At 41.8% G+C, this 23,242-nt stretch overlaps 1 protein-coding gene across 2 annotated transcripts; it reads left to right on the forward strand.

Annotated features, from left to right (window-relative positions):
- The first annotated feature begins 437 nt into the window (after nt 1-437).
- Nucleotides 438-23,075, forward strand: porb (P450 (cytochrome) oxidoreductase b). Of its 2 annotated transcripts, XM_026191797.1 has the most exons (16): nt 438-551; nt 3,927-4,111; nt 14,065-14,113; nt 14,683-14,811; nt 15,060-15,212; nt 15,983-16,107; nt 16,269-16,358; nt 16,611-16,709; nt 16,912-17,028; nt 17,169-17,287; nt 17,754-17,935; nt 19,081-19,230; nt 19,363-19,630; nt 19,889-20,034; nt 20,718-20,803; nt 21,567-23,075. In XM_026191797.1, the coding sequence occupies exons 2-16, from the start codon at nt 3,936-3,938 to the stop codon at nt 21,709-21,711; spliced, it is 2,034 nt and encodes a 677-aa protein (XP_026047582.1). In that variant the 5' UTR covers nt 438-551; nt 3,927-3,935; the 3' UTR covers nt 21,712-23,075. The 2 variants fall into 2 exon arrangements, with proteins under 2 accessions (XP_026047582.1, XP_026047583.1); XM_026191798.1 differs by lacking the exons at nt 438-551; nt 3,927-4,111 and adding an exon at nt 7,056-7,677.
- Nucleotides 23,076-23,242: the final 167 nt, after the last annotated feature.

The raw sequence follows: 23,242 nt of genomic DNA on the forward strand, positions 1-23,242 counted from the left end.
AAGCCTGACGGATTGCGGGGCTGTCACGTGTCCTTGGCACTGTGAACATAAAGTTAAACTTGCGAGGTCACGTTTGATGAGAGTACCTCTCAGTCTCTTACAGATTTATGGAGCTTGTTCTGTTCGTTGTATTACATAACCCTGACCCTTCCTCTGCTGCACCTCGCCTGCTATTTACTGAGCCAGACTAGATATGCACGGGCGAGTCTAAATTAAAAAACACCCATACAATAAATAAAATTAAGTGGGGTTTTTTCTTTTTCTTTCTTTCTTTCTTTTTTTTTTCATCATTCATTTTTAAGCTGAATCACGTCTTCAAAAAACACAGACACTCAACTTCTCCAAAAAAATAAGATGACGAGGCTAAACTGGCCTTCACAGTTCAAACCCCACCCCCTGACACCCCCCTGCTTCCAGGACGGAGTTGGTTTGATCCTGCACGGCGTAAAGTTTCCTTCCGCGTCGAGCACGCCAAGAGTCTGCCGTAAATCCAGGAAAAGAAGAAGAGAGCTGTGCGAGAGGCTTGCACAAAGAGGAGAGAGGCAGTTAAGGTAAGATGCTGAGAAAACTTGCCTTTTATTTGGTTTACGTCGACTAGCGCTCTGTGGCAGTGTGCGGAGACTCAAACCTAAGCGATATCGGACTTACACCATCACTAGAAACCTGTAAGACAGAGCCAATATTACGCTTTTACATCAGATATTAGCTGTAGACTACAGCCGACTACAGTGTTACGCAAACTGAGGTCAACTTGTATAATCTTTAAGCCACGAACAATTTAAAGTAGAATCTGATCATCTTTAAACGTGCAATTTATAAAACTATTGCGTGTCTGCGTTCACCGGTATTTTCTGTAATGTGTTTACAGCCACCTTTGTCACTCTCCAGAACATAGTCAGAGCCCGGTTCCGCTGGCTACTATTTCTATCGTTATTTATTAATTTGTAATGTGTAAAATGGGATTAAGTCTGCTATAACGGAGCTAACTGACACTCATAACTAGTATAACCGGTGTGTAGCGTGACATTACGTGTGGTGTAGTACACACACTCGTGGGTCAATCTGGACTGTCCCACAGCCGATAACGCTTTCGTGACTGAAACGCATATTTATTTTAGGTGAAAGAGCTGGACCGTAGTGATGTCCACATTGAACTGCTTCGCTTTTATCAGATTTCTGGTGTTGTTGGACATTTTTGCCCCAAATTAACAACTCACTTTATGTGGTTGTACTTTTAAACAACCACATAAATCATCTAAGTCAATGATCTTTTAGGGCACATGTGTTTGATATGGGTGAGGATATAGGAAAATAAAAAGCGTTATTCATATAGTTTTACCCAAGGTTTTCTTTTATGACTACATTACAGGTATCTCTGAAGGAGTCACATGCAGGTTATTAGAAAGTTACTGTGTAAAAAGATCACCTATGATGACGCAATAACTGAACTGGCTCCTTGTGAGTTGTAGATGTCTTCTTTCTGTCACAGGAAAGTAAAGCTAACAATAAATACCAAGATTAGGTCGTCATTCTTTTATAAAAACAGATGTGTCAAATAAAAGGTCCAGGGGTCCAGAATCGGCCCCGCAAATCTCCAATCTGGCCCACTAGTGTGAAGGAGGACACAAAATGTGGAGGTTCAGTTTTTTAACTTTTCCGTTTTCAGTCCTTCCTACTATCTGTTTTTCACAGTAGATCCACAGTTACAAACTTGAGATTTAGAAAAACCTTGTTTGATAATAAAACATTCTGAGAGATTAGCTACAGAACTTTTTCTGTTAATTTTATTTATGTATTGTGAATTGAGCCCAAAGAGACAGCAGTATTTCTTTATCACGTAGAAAAACTGATATGTACTGTTGAACTTTTCCTATATGATGGATTAAACTTCTTTACACTGACAGAAAGGGGATTTTCACAGGTCCGGCTGATTTGAAGTCGCTGTATGTAGCCCATGATGTAAAATTAGTTTGACATCCCTGGTTTTAAAATTACTTTTTGTCTGGCTTTTTACCAGGTTGAAGGTTAATACATGGTATTAACCTTCAACCGGGCTTGGCACCCGTTTGTGTTGTAACTTGAGGGTAAGAGTGTTGGGTCAGCATATGTGGCCCTTCCCCTTACACACTGAGTGGAGTGGGCAGCAGCCACTTTTTGGGAGTAAAGGTAAAGCTTTTAGACTAAATATGAGAATAGGTTCATCCAAATGTGTAACTTCATTTTCCACATTGCGCTTACTCAGCAGTTGTAGAAATGAGCAAGGAACAAGTAAGCGTGGATGTTTAGAGATTTTATGAGTTATTAGTCATATTTGGTGAATTGTCACTGTTTTCTCGTGTCTTTAGCCTGAAGCAAATTGGCATGAGTTTTCTATGTGGCTCCATTATGTAGGGATTTACACACCTAACAAGTGAAAGAGCATAAGTTTAAGCTGGGGAGGAGACATAAATTTCTCCTCGCTTGCATGAGGAAGGGAAGCTGGAGTTAAAGTAAAAAAAGTTGCCAAACATGCGTAGCTACCTGCCGTTGCAACACTTTGTCACTAAGTGCGCTGCTGAAAGTAGCTTTTTAGGTAACCGTTTTCTTTGTGATAAATCGACCTTTATGTAACTCACTGTGACGTTGAGAGAAGGCGTGGGTTTTGCTCTCAGGTTGAGTTCTCTGATCCTCCCAGGAAGTCACTATGTTGTTGGAGGGGTGCCTCTGGGGTGTTTAACTTGGATACTGCTTGTGGAGTTTGTTTTTTTTTCTGTATAGTCTCAGTGACATTTGGCTTCTGATAACGCTACCTGTTTGAATAACCTGTTCACTAAAAGGGTTTGAAAGAGTTTATTTAAAATAAGACCTTTAGCTAGTTCTACTTAAACAATCAAAGATTTATATATTTTTATATCTTGGAAAACATCCATATATGTGGATTGTTTATATTTTCAAGTGTTTTTAAAGGGTGTGGATCATTTGGAGCATTTTATCTTCATTAGTCTTTGATGAATTTTCATCAGTTTTTGATTAATTTATCTATGTAATTGATGTTTTCATCTCACTGGAAGTTTCCTAACTTCACATGAACTTATCTGAGATTAAATTAGATGCAATCACACTACAATACTTTAAAGATTTGTAAAAAATCCTTTTTAGGAATTGGTTGATAATGTTTTTTATTATGTTGGGCTGTCATGTGACTTTTATCACCGTGACTCCTGTACACACTGTGATAGGGCTGAGCTACCTATGAAATAGTTTGCTTAATAAACCAGTGACTTGGTGTAGTTTAGTGTGCATGGTAGCACTGAGTGAATGTCTGCAGGGCTAGCTGTTCATTAGCCTTCTTAGAGGATCAAAGAAGCTTAGTGTCATTGTTTTCGGTCTGTGAACCAAACTGAAACCTGAACGCTCAGAGCATTGGGTCCTCTCGACCTCGGTATGAAAAGAGCCGGTGCTGTTGCTGCACGACAAGAAATTCCTCATGCACCGAAGGCGGTGGTTTACAGTGCCAGAGTATCCTGAGCCAAATGCAAATCGTAGTTGTCTACTATTGTGTGAACACAAGGTGTCATTGTGTGCTATAATGCATAGCAGGTTGCTTACATATGTTAGCAAGGGTGTTGTCTGTGTGCATTAGCCTTCATAAGCTTTGTTTATTTGGAGTTTAACATGCAGCCTGTTTTAAAATGTGACTTTCACAGATCGATAGCAGCATCTTCATGTCAGTGACATGTTCACTGTAAACCATGGGCCTGTAGTTAATGGGCTGTTTTGGATCTAAATTTGTGAAATCTGTGGTGTGTTGAACAGTAACTGAATGATGTCCCACCCCAAATACATAAAAAATAAATTTATGACCAGGAAAAATAGTCAATTATTTGTTTTTTGTATTGTTTTTTTTTTTTTCTCACTTTAGCTGTGTTCTGTGTTTCCTCACGCAGAGGACCCACATGCCAGACATGGACCCCGAGACCACCCACACCGAGCCCGCAGTGGATGAAGAGGCATCTCTCTTCAGCACCATGGACCTCTTGCTGTTCTCCGTCATTGTCGGCTTTGTAGTTTACTGGTTCATGTCCCGTAAGAAGCCTGAGCCCATTCCCGAATTCAAAAAGCTCGACACACCGTGAGTATCCATCAGCTTTCAGGTTCCATCTGGGACGCGAACACATGACATGAGGTTAACGAGTTGAAGCTCATAAACAGGAGTAGTCGGGGTACTTTAGTAGATCTGCTCAATAGCTTATTTTTATCTTCAGTCACAGTTTTAAATTGTTGTAGAGGTAATGGTGCTGTATTGTAAATTATCTTCATACGTAGATGCACATTTAAACTGTACAGCTGGACACTCATGAGTCAAAGTTTGCTTTCAGAAGCCAAGCTGCGTCATATGTAGGCAGGTCCTCATCAAGAGCTGCTGCTCTTTCTAGCTGCAGTTGCATTTATGTATCCAGGGACTGGGTCTGATGCTGTTTGCTGAATGAGCTCATTAACGAGGACATTTACTGGGACACACAGATGATTTGTGCTGGTGGATAAACCTTTGGTCTTTAAACTAATCATGTGTCTTGTGTTGGCAGACTTCAGCTTCTTATCACCTTAACCTGGCAAAAAATGTGTTGGACTATATTGCATAAGTTATCTGTGTTATATGCCATCTGTTTTTTGTTTTGTTTTTTTAATCTTTATCTAGTAACTTATTGTTTTTTAGACCTAATTCTAAACATTTAAAGATTGATATGAATTTACAAATGCACAGTGAAAATGAAGATTAAACATAGGCTTCTTTTTTAGTTAGTTTTTTTTATTACATCTCTTCAGGTATATTTTAAGTGGGTATGATGCTGACCCAGAAAGCTTGATTGGTTGTAAATTACAATGGGTCGATACACGATCCATTCACTGACTCTCAGTTTGATCCAAATAAGGCCTGGTCAATTAAGGTAGAACGAAGCCAGTTATCAGATCACTAAGTTAACCCAGGGTTACCTTTACACGTTCACATGACCGGGGTGGTGTTGCACCAAGTAATCACTTTTAAGGGGTGTTTCACATATGACTCATTTTCTGCAGAAATTTATGGCAGAGTGCGTTGTCTGTGCTGCTTTTGATTTCTAAGGTGACGGCTGCGCATTAGATGTCTCAAACTTTAAACTGCATACATTTAAACGTTGAAGCTTACTGTCCCATCTTAAAAGTAAAAAAAAAAAAAAAAAATCTTTTAACTTTGCTTAAGAAAAAAAATCCTGATTGAGGTTGTTATAATTCATGCATGAAAGGGCTAACAGATATTTTAAATAAAAGAATAAGTGAAAACGTGGTGCTTCCAGATGATTATAAACCGAAACTTAGGACATAACCTCCTGACAGTTTTAGTTTTATTCTCTTAATTGCAGACTCGCTGCTGTTTTTAAGGGCTTGGAAGTAAATATATCAAATGGGCTTACTCTACATACAAATTTGACATGTCAGCAAGTACAGTTTGGATGTCCTGTTGTAGGATCATATACTTATAGTAAAATAAAATGATCAAATGTTTGCTGCCAACAGAAAAAACACAAACCTTAGATGCAGCTGAAAAACTTGACACGTTCTCTTCGCAGGCTTCTGAGGGGTCTTCTACGAATAGTGACTATGTTTTCTAGAGAATTGATTGGTCTGCAGGTGGGATTTTCATACCTGTTGCTCTCTAATCTGCAACATAATCTACTCCAGAGCGGGAGGGCTCTATAGCGATATACTCTGCTAAGAAGGGAACCACCTTCCTAGTACAGGAAACCCAGGATTAAGTCTGGATAAGCTATTATCCTGGTTTGTAGTTCAGGTGTCTGATGTTTCCTCTCACAGGATGATTTCCAGCCACTTCCTCACATACTTTAATCTGATATTAGCTGTGTACTCGGTATCTGCACATAGAGAGAGAGAGAGAGAAATTTATATTAAAAAAATCGATTCAGGATTTTAATGAATCGATTTTAATCGATGAATCGATTATAAAAACCCACCCCTAGAAAAAATGTATTGTAGAGCAGCCGAGGACTCTCTAGTAAATGTTTCGCTACTCGTGACCTTTGTTTTCTCTCACCCTCTCCTTTCACACAGTTTCTGTCCTCCCATAAACTCACCCAGGCGTTCTGTCTGGCTTCTCTTCTGAGCCCTCCCTCCCCACCCCACTCTGTTCACTCCAGGTACAAGCCTGTGCAGACCACGAGTGGGCGTTCCTCTCAAGTTACATCCAGTTGAGTTAGGGTCACAGTTAAAGTGATTCCATCCGACCACAGCTGTTGGGGAAGGCTCATTCATTTTCTGTAGAGACTACTCACTCTGCTCTCCCCCATGATGGCGTAATGGAGGCTTGGACTTGCCTTGCACTGGCCACATTTTTTTTTTTTTTTATTCTTATTTTTTCGTCCACTTCCAGGCATAAGCTTTATTTTTCTTTACTTTATTTTTTGGTGAAGGGGAAAAAAAATAAGAAAATGAAGCAAAAGGAAATCCTGACCATTTGTGTTAAAGCAGGAATTTGGTTGGAAAGGAGGTAATGACCCCTGGAGAACATGTTTTTGTTGAGGGCGGGCCTAAAACCCTCAAAGCTGGTCTCTCCTCCCCTTAAAGGGGCAGCGATTGCTTAACTGCTATGAAGGGGGCGTAGTTTTGTCTCTTTCCTGTGCTTTTGTTTTTGGCCCTGAACCCATTTTGAAAGTTCCCTGGAGAACGAACTAGGCAGGCGCGCCAAGTTCCCTTTTGTGAGCCCTCTCCAAAGGTGGAAAGTTGAGGCTGAAGACAAGCAATCCATTCTTTGTCCACAGTTAGTTTTTTTTCTTTCTTTTAAATCATCCCCACCGCTGCTTCTTACCCTCCCCTCGTCGTGGGTGCGTGTTTGTGTGTGGGTGCGCTCTGAGCTTGTTCCACCATTGGAGGGCCATGTCACAAATGAAATCCTTTTATGATAAATGAGGTTGCCATGGAAATGACATCCCCCCCCCCCCCCTTCCTCTCTCCTCCTGTTAGGTGGGGGTAGGGGATACTTCAGGGAAAAACATACCATTCATTGCCCCCCCCCCCTCCTCCTTCTCTTTTCTCCTTTAGTGGTCCACTGAAGAGTTGCTCTGATAACCAGCCAAATTCTCAGATTGGACTTTTTTGCTCCGAACACCTCTGAGGCTGGAGAGGAAGAGGGGCGGGGATGAGCAGGAAGGCATTTTCAGCCCGAGATCGCTTCAGTGTGTTTGTGTGTGAGTCAAACGTGTGGGTCTGCAGCTCGGCTGGATTTTATGGGAAAGTCAGTTTCCCACCATTGTGTTCTCAGCGGTTGCCAGACACTCTAAGGGCTTGTAAGCTGCTGTGCTCGTGCATGTGTGTGTCTGTGGAGTTGTGTAGAGCTGCTGGTTTCACAGAGCAGTACAGGAAGAAGCTGAGTTCAGATTGTGTTTGAAGCGTCTAAGGGGAAGTCGGGCCGCTCTACAAACCTGTAAATATCTCTCTGACTTTTTGGGCTGGTGTTACTTTTCCATCTTGCACCTCTGGACCGTCCTGCCCTTTTTATTTTTTTTATTTTTTTTATTTTTTTCGAGCGTGGCGGCTCCCGGTGTTACCTAGCCAGCAGTGCTAGTGGCAGTGGTGAGCTACAGGGCTGCATGCCATGGGCTGCGTCTTCTCCCTGCCAGAGGACAGGAGAGATGCTGCTGAGAGGTCAGTGACATGTTTGATTTACTGCTTCAAAGCATGATGCAGTGTGTTTTTAATACTGCTTACTTGAAGGATGATGTAACATTTTTTGTAACATTTGCCACTGGCTGCCTGCTGATTAGGCTGATAGCACCGACCACATTTGGAAGTAATTTGTAAGCACTGAGTAGTAGCTTGTTTTCAGTTAAATCTCTGCACACAAAGCTTAGCTGTCTGTTTCAAGACGTTAAAGCGAGTGCTATAAGAAGCTATACGTTGTTTCTGGAGGTTATGTAAGACGGAGATAATATCTATTTGACTGCGAGTCCAATTTGATTATTGGCTGCTCTGTTTCTTGTTTTCCCTTTACCGCACAGGTCACTTGCACATTTACAGTCTTGTTTGCTTTAGTTCTTTATATCAACTTTGCATACGGCTCGGTTTCCATGTTACTGGCACATTTAAATAGAAAGGAATGGAAATGCATGTCATTCATTGGTTGTGGCGTCATAAGATCAAGATCAGGGGAAAACTTCCTGGATTGGTTCTTTATCTTAATTTCTATTTGTGCAGCTAATTACTGAGCAGCAGGTTGGAGGTTTGTTTTGACACAAGAAATGGTTAAAAAAAAAAAAAAAGGCCTGTATTTATATAGCGCTTTACTAGTCCCTAAGGACCCCAAAGCGCTTTACATATCCAGTCATCCACCCATTCACACACACATTCACACACTGGCGATAGCAAGCTACATTGTAGCCACAGCTGCCCTGGGGTGCACTGACAGAGGCGAGGCTGCCGGACACAGGCGCCACCGGGCCCTCTGACCACCACCAGTAGGCAACGGGTGAAGTGTCTTGCCCAAGGACACAACGACCGAGACTGTCCAAGCCAGGGCTCAAACCGGCAACCTTCCGATTACAAGGCGAACTCCCAACTGTTGAGCCACAATCGCCCCGTGGCTCAAGAAGCCAGACTTCCTTGCATTTTATTTTGTTGTCGTCTCAGGCGATAGTTGTCCAGGTTTTTCAAGATTTTTTGGGGGGGTTTCGGTCATTTTCAATCCAGTGTCTGTTTCTGACCATTTTCAGAGGAATGTTTTTTGTTTGTAAGCATAATAAGGGATGAGCCAGTGTTGTCTACACGTGGTAGACATCTTCACAAAGAACCAGTTTTGTTCCCATTTCTTTAGTTGACTCTGCACAAAATGCCAATAACAGTTTGACAGATTCTCAAAGAGCTAAAAATTGGCACATGTGCTCTGCATTGTGTTAAAAATCTGAGAGTACTGGGTAAGTGGGAAAACAAAAGACGTGTGTCTAAACAATACCTATCTACACAAGATGTACAGCATCTCTTATGGAGCAAATCCAGCAAAGACCTGACACCGAACCTGAGAGATGTTCACTGAAGAGTGAAAATCGGTGGCAGGTCTTTGGATCAAGTCATCGTCATTGTGTTAAGGAAGAGGTTGAAAGTGATGCAGTGAGTGTCTACGGCCATCCTTAAAATATGGTCGAGGCTCTGAGGCTACGCCTCAGCTGGCTAGTAAATCCACCACACCAGTTGGCGATTGATCCTGATCGTCTCATTTTATCTGATATCATTTGTGTTTTAGGCTACAAGGGTGGGGAGATTGATTCATAGTCACAGCCTTTGCTGCGTGTGTATATCTGATGTATTATAATGTAACCGGGCGCTGCATTGACTTTGAACTCCCGTAACCTTGCTGTTTTGCAATTTCACACAGAAATCCTTCCTTTTGGCGGGTGGTTCAGAACTGATAACACGTCTAACGGATCCTGCTGAAGCTGTCAGGAAGGGTTTCGCTTCAGTGCAAAGGCTTGTTTTTAATTTTGATCAGCAATTTGGTTCAGAGGAAAAACTTTTTTTTTTCTCCTTTAATATATAATTACACGTTCAACGTTAATCCCACACACACTGCAGGGGTTAGGTTCACTGAGGTTGTATTGGGTTTTTTGTGCCCTTTGTTGGGAGTACAGTGTACTTTGGAAACCTGTCTTACGTCATAGAGTTTGTCAAATCAATATGTTGCTGCTCAGCGTTAATGGCTTTGCTGTAGGTCTTGTCCTCCTGAATCATGGAAATCGAACAGTGTGTTCATCTTGCATTAGTATTTATGCTCGTAGTCATGTGTGGCCTGCGTATTCCTTTATCAGTGCAGATGTCCACTCAGGGCTTTGATGCTGAATGAAGCTGTGCTGCCTTTCATTTTGCTGCGTGCTGCTGTTTTTTTAAATGTTTCAGTCCATTAGTGACTGACTTGGTGAATATGAACCCAGAGTTTAAATCATCTGCTGTAACACATTATATATTGAGCACTGTGTAATGAATGCATCTGTGGGTCTACAGATGATTGGTCTGAGCAATGCTTGTGTAATTGCCTTCTCACTGATGTAAGGATTGCATCAACTGAGACTGGTGAAGACTTGCGAAACATTTCTTTTTAAACTGTGTCAGCTTACAGTAAATGCATTACTAAGCTTAAAAAATGTGTCCTTAAGTAAAACAAAAATCCCCATCTTTAAAAATAGTCAGTATGAAACAGAAATGAGAAGCCTTTAAGTAATCGAGTGAAGTGACGCTGCACTGAGTGTCATACACACTTAATTCTCCTCAAAGTATTTAAGTGGTTCTGCCACCCTGCGTTGTTGGGTGTTTTACCAACACCTCCACTACCCCAGTATCCACCTGTAGGCTCTAAGTGTATAATCGTTCCCTATTTCCGTAGGTAATATTTGCTCAGTGACGAGCTCAGTCTAGATGCCGGCCGGCCGCGCCTCCCAGAGGCTTTTCTTAAAGGGGGGTTTTTCCTTCCCACGGTTGCCAAATCTCAAAGGGGGTCAAGTGATTTTTGGGGTTTTCTGTTTTCTTTGCATTATTGTAGAGTCTTACAATAGAAAGCACTTCGAGGCACCTGTTGTTGTTGTTGTTGTTGTTAAATATGCGATGCAAATACAATTAAATTCAAACTAAATTCAAATTCTGTTGCTGTAATAAGTCATTTTAATACATTATGTTCGACTCATTTGTGATGATAAACCAAATTCTCCTTAGCATGTGGGATCCTATATTTTTAGTTTTGTTTTTGTTTTGTTTTTTTCTCCGCCTGTTTTTGTGTTGCGTTGATGTTATTTTTGACTCGGGGCAGGGCAGCATACTTACAGATTCGTTTTCGTATGTTTGTGTATCATGCTGGACCAATCCTCTTCCGAGAGTCATCCTTTAACCCTTAGATGCACACGTGGGGTCAAAAATGACCCCATGGTAGGGCTGCCACAAACGATTATTTTGATAGTCGACTAGTCACCGATTATTTTTGCGATTAGTCGACTAATCAGATCATCATCCATTAGACGTAAAACTACAGCTTATTGCACCAGCAGCATCTGCTCTTATATAACTATCATTAGCTTACAGCTTTAAGTGTTTAAGGTCTGTGCTAACTAAAAATAAAGACAAGATGATAGTTTATTGAATTTTAATGAAATTTGCAGATTGTTTCGGTGAAGATTAATAAACTCCTTGCTATCTAAAATATAACAGGACACTGGAGTATATTCTGGAGCGTCTCACACTTCTGATAATCAGTTGTCTGCTTGATGTTTATTCAGCTGTGTAAAAACTATAACTTTAATCTCAGACAAACTGATTTACTCAGGAACAAATAAAATACTAAAAAAAAAAAGCCAAACAATAACATTTTAAGTTATCTAAGTGACTCATATATATTTAACCTGAGTAGCGAAAGACAGCGGTGGGTTTGAAAACGATTTGCGGGGAGTCCGGTGTTCTCACGGCGCTAGTGAGCCTAGCCCCCGGCTCGCTAACAAGCTAGTGGGTAACAGATGTCTCCGAAAACGTCGGAGCGCTTTTGAAAATATGTGGTGTCCTGATAAACTGAGCAGATATTTGAGGTTTACACAGCAAGGATGTCATGTACAAGGATGTCAGCTGTAGCTGACATCCTTGTACATGCAATGCTGCCATCTTCTGTTTCAGTCCGTTATTACACTCTTAAATCCTGCCACTTATTCCTGCGTCTTTTGTGATCGTACAAAGTTTCAAACGACGCGTCGACTATTAAATCAGTCGTCGACGATTTTGATAGTCGACGTAATCGTGACTAGTCGACAAATCGTGGCAGCCCTACCCCATGGGTTGTTTTTCTTCAAAATCTTTAAAATGCAAAGTTGTAATTTATTCATATTCCAGGTATTCCTCATAAAATATGTTTGTAACATGAGGCCATTTGCATTTTATTTATTTTTTCATTAATTTATAAAAAAATGCAGTTTTTGTATCACTACCCCACTCTTCCACAAGTGGGGTCAAAAATGACCCCAAGCACTTTCATTCTTAGCAACTCTGACTGTCCCACTTACACTTCTGATGGATCAGGAATTAATTTTTACACAGTAACATACATGATTTATAGTCAGGGCTGCACATAAGTGGTCCGCAGGTGCGCATTCGCTGTCAAAATAAAAGTATTCCCGGAAATTCAGAGAATATGTGCCTCTTTTGTGGTGGAGGAACACCAAAGTAATTGCTTACGGAGCTTGCTTTTTTTGACATCTTTAAGAGTTCTGAACAAATGTCTGTCCTCCTCCAGAACATCTAATGTACACAAACGAGCATCCTAACTTCTTATCTGGTACGCGTCTTTTATTTTGACAGCAAATGCGCACCTGCGGACCATTTATGTGCAGCCCTGTTTATAGTTTCCTGTGCATTTCAAACATTGTCCTTTCTGATTTATTTATTTATTTATTTTTAATATTTAAAGTAACATGGCTGCTATGAGGCAAGCTGTGGACCTTGGCCTACAAATGATCCAGGACGGATGGGATGAAGAGCCCATCGGAGGCACTGACTCAGAATCTGACATCTCAGATATAGAGGACAAAGACTATTGTCCCCCCCACTGAACAAGGCCAGTCAGATACAGAGGAGTCCTCTGATGAGGAAATGAATATTTAGTCTAACAGAATGAGCCCCTCTTACTGCTCTAGCCACAATATTCTGAATTAGTCGGCCAGGGCTTGCACTTGGGTCTAGTACTGTCTCCCCAATAGATGCATGGAAGATGTTCATGTCTGATAACATAATAGAAGAGGTGCTGACATGCACAAACATGGAGGCACGAAGAGTAGCCACAGACAGGGGAAAAGAGCGGAAAAATGTAATCAAACATAAGCTCCTGGCCTTCATTTGATTGACCATCCTTGCAGGAAATGAGACGAACTGGGATGTACCAGTCGGTGTGCTTTTTGGGAGTCCTCTGCATAACCCATTGTACAAGGCCACTATGTCAATTCAAAGATTTAAAGATATTTGCAGTTTCTTGCACTTTGATGACAAGAGGACCAGAGCCTATGGACTGAAAACAAACCACATGGCAGCTTTCTGCTACATATGGGACCTGTTCTTGGTCAACTGCAGGCAGAAATTCATGCTCGGTGATTGTGTTACAGTGGCTGAACAACTTGTGCCTTTCAGAGGGAAGACCCAGCTTCTGCAGTATATGCCGAGCAAGCGTACAAAAGTGATACAAAAACTGCGATTTCTTAAAATTAATGAAAAAATAAATAAAAATGCAAAGGGCCTCATGTCACAATCATGTTTTACGAGGAATACCTCAAATATGAAAATATCACAACTCTTCGTTTTAAAGCTTTTGAAGAATAACAACCGAGTTTATAGAAAAATGCATTGTTTCTATTTGGGGTCATTTTTGACTCGTGGAAGAGTGTAGGTACTGGTAGGTTGTGCATCCAAGGGTTAAGGCAGAACATGGTACATCGGAAATCTTTCAATGTGCAAACCTACATTCATCTGCCACTTTATTAGGTACACCTGTTCAGCTGCTCTTCTGTTTCTTGAACATAACAGTGAGTTCACTTGTGCGCAAGTTTCCTGTTGTTTTTTTTTTTTGTTTTTTTTTTTTTAAACCATGTCATTAAGAATTGAGGCTGTTCTAAAGTCAAAAACAGGTCTAGCTACTGGCAAGGTGTACCTAACAAAGGGGCCACTGACTGTATGAATGTCCTGTCTCCAGCAGGTTTTGCACTCATGTCCCAAACATCCAAAGCTTCTGGCTGCTACACAAATCTTTGTACCCACCTATTAGATGTATGAGGTCATGCTCGTGAATGTTGATTCAGTTCAGGTTTAGAGTACGTGGGCAGCTGATGATTTAACTAAGGCTTAAAAAAAACAAAAAGTACTTTGACCTCTCCAGCTGTCAGCCATTTGGAGGACAGAAAACTTGCTGTAATTCCTCCATCAACTTCTTTGCAATGGTTGTTACTGCTAAATGGTCTTCAACCTTTGTAAAAGGATTGTCGTCTCTGCTTATTTGTAATTGTAATATTTCATTATCTCTTCCAGGACACCCACCACAAGAGAGACCAGTTTCATTGAGAAAATGAAGAAAACCGTAAGTAATGCTACTTTATCAGATATATTTTAAAATAACACTGTATAGACGCGTGAGCTCCAGACTTGCAGAGTTAATGTTGTGGTTATTCACCAGCTAATAATTATCTTTATGGGCCCTGCAGAGTAGTTTTGTTGCCTTCTTGCGGAGTGGATGAAGCATACAATAACTGTAATGGTATCCCCGCTGATGTGACCACATTAAGCTCTTGATTTCCAAACAATGTTTTGACTTTTGTGGAACTGTTTTGTAGCCAGAGCTGAGCAAAGGCTGGGGTTTAGCTGATGTGGTTTTTGAAGAGAATAGTTCAGATACCACCGTGGTGGCAGGAAGGATCTTTGGCCCCCACTGAGGTTTAACTTTGCCCCCGTTTTTGTCTCAGCAGTCCTGAAGGTGGCAGTTTATTTTATGGCACAGATTTACACATGGGGATGTTCATGCAGAAGTCCTATAGTTCAAACGCAGGTCTAAGGATGCATTTTATGTAGATTTAAATAGATTACATACTTCGTGATGTAATGCATTTACATTATGTAATGTAAATGATGAGTACATATCTTTGTGTGCAGGGAAAGAACATCATTGTGTTCTACGGGTCTCAGACGGGTACAGCAGAGGAATTTGCTAACAGGCTGTCCAAAGACGCTCAGCGTTACGGCATGAAGGGAATGGTTGCTGATCCAGAGGAGTATAGCATGGTAAGTATTGCCAGTGAATGAAATGCACAGCACAGTGAGGATAAATGCAGTTATTCTGCGTTGTTCAAACATGAAATGTTTGATTTTAACGATTTGTAGTGAACCTTCTCTTTCCTAGATAAATAAAACATGTACACACCTCATCACATCAGTTGTTCCAGTCACAGTTGGATGTAATCTCTGCTTATTGAGAATCAGTGTTTGCATCCATTTTAAACTTCAGCGTCTCCGATTCTCTCTCGTTGCAGGGGGAACTGTCCCGTCTGTCTGAGATTACAAACTCACTCGCCATTTTTTGCATGGCCACCTACGGAGAAGGAGACCCAACTGATAATGCACAGGACTTTTATGACTGGCTGCAGGAAAACGATGATGAGGATCTCTCCGGATTAAACTACACTGTGAGTTTTTATGCTCAACTTTGGTGCGTGTAAATTCTGTCAAATTAAAAGCGACTTCAGGAGAACTTCTTTGTTGAAAGTAAAGTTTTAAAAAGTACAACGCAGAGAGTGAAATGGACGCTGGGCAAGATCGGTGAAGTTTGTCGTATGTTGGACTGTTACTTCCTACCAGTCGTGCTACACTGTCAAGATGGAAAGCCCAGTCAGGTTATAAACTGACCTTTGTAAAGTAAAGAATAATAAGTGGAGATGATGACGACGATGATGATACTTGGAATTTGAGTCACCAGCTACACAGCCTGGATTTGCGTCACGCCGTTCATGTGTGACATTGTGTTATTGTTGGGACTCGATGTCCTCATTTGAGTGAAAAATTTGAAAAACTTTTTTTTTTGTAACGAACTTCTTGTTTTCACTGTTGTGTATATTTTGCCATGTGTGCAATTTGAGGGAGCAGGTCAAGTGGAGGACAAAATAGGAAGTGGCATGCCTAAAAACTATCCACAGCAGATGAACAGTATCTGGAAGTCATGACTTTTGATGATCACTTCCTGCACTTGTTTCCCATTTTCTTTGCAAAATACGAAGAAGTGAGGTGTGACTCAAGACTTTTGCACATTCCTGCGTTTTGGTTTTCATCAGTAGAAAACCGGTCGGACATCTGCAGTGATCTCACAGTTGCACGGGATTATTTCGAGCGTGTTATTTTTGTGGCACTGAACCAAAGCCGGGTACTGGCCACTCTTCATTGTGTCCCGGTCTGTTTTCAGGTTTTTGGTTTGGGCAACAAGACGTATGAACACTACAATGCAATGGGGAAGTATGTGGACAAAAGGCTGGAGCAGCTGGGAGCAACACGCATCTTTGATCTTGGTATGGGAGATGACGATGGCAAGTAAGTGACTGATGGATCCTCCGTGCCTAAAAAGAAGTGAGCTCCACATTTTTGGGTGGTGCAGCACTTATTGGGGGTTGAGATAGATTAGACCATTTAAGATGCACATTTGAAGACTTCATCAACCTTTTTAAAATAATAATGCTTTTTTCGGCTCTTAGTTTGGAAGAGGACTTTGTTTCATGGAGAGAGCAGTTCTGGCCGGCTGTCTGCCAGCACTTTGGAGTGGAAGCCTCAGGAGATGAATCAAGGTGAGTTCAGGGACAGTTTGTGCCATGCATCATCATTTCATTATTTCAGACTTTTGATTTTGCAATTGTGCAACAGTTGCCTTGAGACATTTTTACCTTTCTCTCGTCCTGCCTGCTGTTTTTTGTCCTGCTGCATCTCTAAAAAGAAACTACAAAGACAAAACACAGGATGACTTGCTGTGATTCACTCCATATTGAATTATGTCTCCGCGTGTGCACAGCTTGCAAACTGTAGTTTGTTTTGTCTCTCAGCATTCGGCAGTACGAGCTGAAGGAGCACACTGACATCAACATGAACAAAGTGTACACTGGAGAGATCGGCCGCCTGAAGAGCTTTGAGGTCCAGAAGCCGTGAGTATCGTAGCAGAAACTAATCACTGCAATGGAGACCGATCATTCACTGCTAGCATTTCACCTGCATTTATGACAAACTCCAGACTGGGTACAAGTGACCCTTTCTGCCCTCTAGTGGTTAAAAAACCCCAACCCTAAACTTTTTACTCTTTTAGAAATAAATCTTTTTAATACTTAAGTGCTGCTCTTTTATTCATAGGCCTTTTGACTCCAAAAACCCCTTCCTGGCTCTAGTGACTGTCAACCGCAAACTAAATAAAGCTGGTGACAGACATCTGATGCATTTGGAGTTGGACATCACAGGCTCCAAGATCAGGTGAGGCTGGATGGGATCATTGCTTAGTAAACCTTTATCTCCCTGATTTCATGCAACGATGTGCACAGCCCTGATGTATTTTTAGCTTTATGAATTCAGCTCAAAGTCTGAATTTTTTTTTCTTCTCATTCTCATTTCAGATACGAGTCCGGAGATCACGTTGCAGTTTTTCCCACAAACGACTCTGCGCTGGTGAACAAGCTGGGACAGATACTTGGGGTTGACCTTGATGTGGTTATCTCTCTTAATAACCTTGATGGTATGGCATTGACAGACCCAAAGCACCTTGACCTTACCAGCTCGTCCCTCCCACAGTCTAGTGAAATCTACCCTTGATATTCAAACTTGCTGTATCAGCTCACTTAATGTCTGAGTGACAGGAGTACTGTTATATTATGTAATAGCAGTAATTTAGCGGTAGTATAAATACTTAAGTTAGCTGTTGTTATAAAGGTCAGTTGTGGTGAATAAGACTGCTCGTTATCACTGAAAGTTGAGTAATAAGGCTACAAATGTGAAACTTGCTCATTCAGACCACGTGCAGTTTATTAATACAACAAAAACTGGCCTATAACCACACTTTAAAGCTATTTTACCACTAGTGTGGTAGAAAGATGAACCCATAAATCCACTGAAGATGCCCAGATACATTTTAAATCTTTTTCTGTTAGCTGTTGACCATTAAAGTGTTTTCAGAGTAGTGTCCTTGCTGTTTTGTGTTTCAGAGGAGTCCAACAAGAAGCATCCGTTCCCCTGCCCTACCACCTACCGCACGGCCCTCACTCACTACCTGGACATCACTCACCCGCCTCGCACCAACGTCCTCTACGAGCTGGCGCAGTACGCCTCTGATCCCAAAGACCAGGAGAATATGCGCAAGATGGCCTCCTCCTCACCCGAGGGCAAGGTCAGTAATGGGTGGTAGTTGGTGGTTCGGGGCAGTGGCGGCATACAGCATGTGTGGTTGCCTGCACGTGCCTCCCAGAATCCATTTTGTAATCAAAGATCGTTGCGTTAAGTTCTTGCAGATATAATTATTTATTGACTTCCTTGTGCGGACGCCGGACAAGCGGGAGTCCAGGGACAGACCAAAGGTTTTTCAGTCATGAGGGCCTGAGGCTGAGTTTTAATTGAAGCCTGGTCGGTCGAAGAAAAGAATTAAAGAGCTTGGACCTGACCGTCCAGAGTTAAATATTCAGCAGCAGTCCACGGATCTTGGGAGACGGTATACATGGACGTTCTCCAGCACGCTATATGACAAGCGCAGTTGGTTAACGGGGCGCGGGGTGAGCAGTGCCTTTTGTTTTCCGTGTCTGCTGTGTCAGAGTCCTCGTACTGAAAGGTTGTGGACCACCACAGTTTTACGGGACTTAAAGCACTTAACAGAGAAGTACAAAAGACTCGAGCAGTTGTAGCCACTTGGACAATAGCGTAGTTTGTTTGTTTTCCTGCATTGGTGTGACTGCAGTCACTCTCAGATTATCGAAGGTTTGCAAATGATTGCTGCCTAATTTATAAATGCAGACAGATTGCCTTCAGTCTGAAAGAGTCTATGTCAGCGTAACTCGAGGAAACGTATTGCATGTGATGGCCAATTTGACCCCACTCTTGTTTTGTTTTAAATAATTCAAATTTTATTGAATTCTGCATAAAAACGTCAAAACGGAACAAAGCAGTTCAAAGACACTGACAGAGAGAGGTATATAAGGCTGTTTGTATAATAGCTTCTTGGGTGGTAATGATTTGCAAGTCGTCTGGTTCAAACGAAGTTATATTTTCATTTGTGAAAGTGTCCCAATCTTCCTTGGCCATCTCATTTTCATGATTAAGCCCTCCCCAACGTCTTCTCACAGACGGCAGTGTTCGTCTTCTGTTCAGTCCGCGTTTTTAGTGTCTGAGTTTGTCACTAGCTAAGAATCCGTTCTCATGCTGATTGTCACATGGCAAAATTCCCCCCAGGTCTAGTGGTGGTGTTAGAGTAGCTGTTATCAAGTTAATGTAACAGAAGCTGGATCACAAAGCTCATATGAATTGTTCTCTGCTTATTTGCAGGCCCTCTACCAGAGCTGGGTGTTGGATGCCAGCAGAAACATCCTCGCCATACTGGAGGATATGCCGTCACTGAGGCCTCCTGTCGACCACTTGTGTGAGCTGTTGCCCCGTCTCCAGGCTCGCTATTACTCCATCGCCTCCTCTTCAAAAGTAAATCCATTTCCTCTGCAGTCAATAGAAGGAGTTAAAGTCATATACTTCTGTTTTAACGTTTATTAAGGAATTGAATAAGCCGTCTGATTTTTAGGAGCGAGCTGTTATTAACTCTTCTCTTTTATGCAGGTTCATCCCAACAGCATCCACATCTGCGCCGTCGTGGTCGAGTACGAGACCAAGACTGGCCGCACCAACAAGGGAGTTGCGACCAATTGGCTGAAAAACAAACTGGTCACGGACAATGGGCACAAGTCCACCGTCCCCATGTACATCCGCAAGTCTCAGTTCCGCCTGCCGTTCAAATCCACCAACCCGGTGATCATGGTCGGCCCTGGGACTGGAATTGCTCCTTTCATGGGCTTCATCCAGGAGAGAGGCTGGCTCAAACAGCAAGGTATTTATGGACTAATGTCGTCTAACCTTGACAAGAAACTGATGAATGAACTAGTTATAGTAAGGAATTTCTATCTATATTAGCATGTTGCGCTATCATCTATCACTAGTGCAAACCTGGAGAGTGTATCCAAGGTTACTTTCTGTCAGTATCTATGTACGGATGTCCCCTAAATGCCTCATACGCACGCAGTGAGCTAGGAAGAGGAACATTTTTAATTAACATTTGCTTTGCTCTGTGGCTGTCATCTGATTATAGGAAAAGAGGTTGGAGAGACCGTGCTGTATTTCGGCTGCAGACATAAGAACGAGGACTACATCTACCAGGAGGAGCTCGAAGGCTCAGAGAAGAACGGAGTCTTAACAAAGCTGAATGTTGCCTTCTCCAGAGACCAGGACCATAAGGTACAGCTGCCTACGAGACTCGGAGTGGTGCATTATATCAGATTTCCTCTGTTGACAATGTCTTGTTACATCAAAATCGGGAAATGTACCTGGATTGTCTGTTAGTAGTTGATGTGAACTGCTTCTTTGGTAAAATGAAAAATTAAGATAGCAGAAAATCATTTGATTTATCAGTTTAATCGGGATCCCCGTTAGCATCAGTCTCAGTACCCTAGTGTACCCACGCGACACGTGACATGGCATCAGATCGGCGAGCACAATGGCTCCATTACACACAAGCCAACATCCACAACACCTTAACATAATACTAGCTGCTTCTAAATATACAGATGTCACTTACTTTCATGGAGAGAACATAAAACTATAACAGGACACAGAAAGAAGCGTTACACATTGATACAGTACAGTAATGATTTTTGTGAACGTTTCCTCTCTTCCAGTGTAATGTCCCTTTCGCCATATCCAATTTACAAACGTATACAAACAGGATTCTAGACTTGAGTACCTTCCCGATTAAACTCATCACAGCACAGTCTTACTCAGATCAGCCCAGATTACCAAGAAAATTGTTTGCATTCAGTTCTGTCTGGTTGTTTAGCTGTTTGTAGATAAATACACTGTTTTCTGTGCAGGTTTTTGACGCGCACATATAAACATTGTTTTTCTGTTTTTTCAAAATAAAGGTGTACGTGCAGCATCTGCTGACCAAAAATAAGGAGCATGTCTGGAAGTTGATTCACACGGACAACGCTCATATCTACATCTGCGGGTAATTACCAGATTTCAGTTGTTACGTGTGTGTGTGTGTGTGTGTGTGTGTGTGTGTGAGAGAGAGAGTGAGTGTGATATTAAAGTATGCAGAAGATGCCACTGTGGTTGGGCTCATCTCTGATGGACATGAGATGGCGTAGAGGGCGGCGGTGGAGAACTGTCTTGCTGGTGCTCAGAAAATAACCTAATGCTGAACGTCCTTAAAACCGAAGCGACAGGTGGAATCTGTGTCCACCTTTAGGTTTCTGGGCACCCACATCTCTGCTGATCTCACCTGGATCCACAACACAAACTCCCTGGTTAAAAAGCCCCAGCAGCAGTTGCACTTCCTCAGTGTCCAGAGAATAAGCTGACCTTCTACTGCTCAGAACAGAAAGGCTGCGCAGAGGGTAATTAAACCTGCCCTCAGCCAACTCTGGTGGCCATCACCAAATCCTCCTGTTTCAGAAAAACCATGGCCATCACAGGTGACCCCGCCCACCACCTGATTGACCTGCTGCCGTCAGGTCAATCAGGTCCCAAACCTTCAGCTTTTTCCCCTGGGCCATTCAGACTGTTAACAAACACTATGTTAGCTCGTTAGGTGAACTTTCACACTGTGGAGTCAGTCAGGAATTCTGCACTACATGGAAGTGATGCAAGCCTGGATTCTCTTTAGCAATGTGGCGCCTCCTAGTGAAATAGTTGTGAAAGTACAGTAAAGAACTTCTGTCTTATTTGTCTTATATGCATTGCTCACTGTCATTTCTTTCCTGTTATAGAGATGCAAGAAACATGGCTAAAGACGTGCAGACGGCTTTCTACGAGATTGCAGAGCAGGTGGGAGTCATGACGCGCACCCAGGCTGTAGATTACGTGAAGAAACTGATGACCAAGGGACGCTACTCACAGGATGTCTGGAGTTAAAGAGCCTCAAACCTGGCCTCACTTTGTGCACATACAGTAGTAGTTTTAACGTTTTTTATCGTCTGCCTTGGTCTAGACTGACTTAAAGAAACAAATGAATCAATTTTAAACCTTGTGTTCGTACTCAACCTGGTTCACCTTGACAGCGACAGCTAACTGAAGAAAATGAGGCAAACTCTACCTCAGTAGATCTTACTAAACCAATAGAGCCACCTCCTTACTTTGGTTTGTGGAAAGACAGCTTGTGTTTTTTGAGATCCTCACACGATCCTAATTGTTTCAGCCCTGTGCTTTCCGGGGAGTGTAAAGAGCCTCCCATTTATAAATGAACGAATTGGTCTAGAATCCCACCCGCTCTAAATTCTTAAATCATGAGTATTAGATGCACAAGAGTGTCATTTGATTTTGTTTAAATGTTTTGTTTTGTTTTATTAGCCTCAGATTTAAGGTGTCACACCACAGCAGTTTTGTGTGTGCGTGTGTGTGTTGCAGTGCAAACACTCAGAGTAGGCTGAGACATGAATGGACGCTGACTTTTCTCTCTGAGCTGATTCAGTAGCCGTTTCCTAGCAACAATAAATATCTAAAATGTTTTTAAAGTTTTTATTTGGTGTAACAAACTGGCATCGCAGGTACAATTGTGTGTTTACCTTTGTGTTTTGACAAGGGGGTTAGCCTTTTATGCAGACGTTGCTGTTCATTTGAAAGAAGAATGGTAACATTTCGAGAGGCACCGAAAAAAAGGAGACTATCATATATAAAAACCATGAGATTATGTGCTTTTCTTTTCTTTTACATAGAGAAAATAAATATTTTTAACCAGTGATATTTTAAAGCATTTTGTATGTTAGAGCCTGCCTCCCATGGGACTGTTGTTTTCTGCGATATTCACCTAAAAGCAGAGGATTGTGGGTTCATTGGGTGGCATTGGCAACTCTAACACGATAACCACCTCTGTTTGACTTTCTTATACTCTTCTGCGCCTCTCCCCCTTTTTGTTTGACCACACGTGCGCCGCTGCACGCAGAAGGTGGCCAGACGTATCCGAACATTAAACGTGTTCTCCCGTTTCAGTCCGTCAGAGCTCGTCACGGAGGTGTGGGGGAGTTTGAGGTCAGTCAGGCAGTGGAAGTGCAGTGCCTTTTTTCTTTTTCTTTTTTTGTGATGCCTTATGTATGGAGTTGGCAGTAAAGTCGGGATACTTCATTGTATGTTTATTCCTTCTTTCTTGCTTATATTTTGATAGAAAAGTTCATCTGAGACACTTTACCCAGTGCTGTCACTTTTATCATTCCTCTTTACAATGTAATCATTTGATTATATGGAGGCTTGCTTTTTTTAATTAATAAAAAGACTGAATAATTTTTGGAGTTTTGTTTTTCTTTCTCTTTTTTTTTTTTTTTCAGGGGGGGTCATTAGAGGTATGTAAGGATTCCTGAGGCGCCTTGCACACCTTTTAGCAGGTGTGATTCACTCTGTTTAAACCAAATTCAGGTAGGGCTGTGCGATATGACCAAAATCTCATATCCCG

Source organism: Astatotilapia calliptera, chromosome 14 (assembly GCF_900246225.1).
Source record: "Astatotilapia calliptera chromosome 14, fAstCal1.2, whole genome shotgun sequence".
Classification (NCBI taxonomy): Eukaryota; Metazoa; Chordata; class Actinopteri; order Cichliformes; family Cichlidae; genus Astatotilapia; species Astatotilapia calliptera.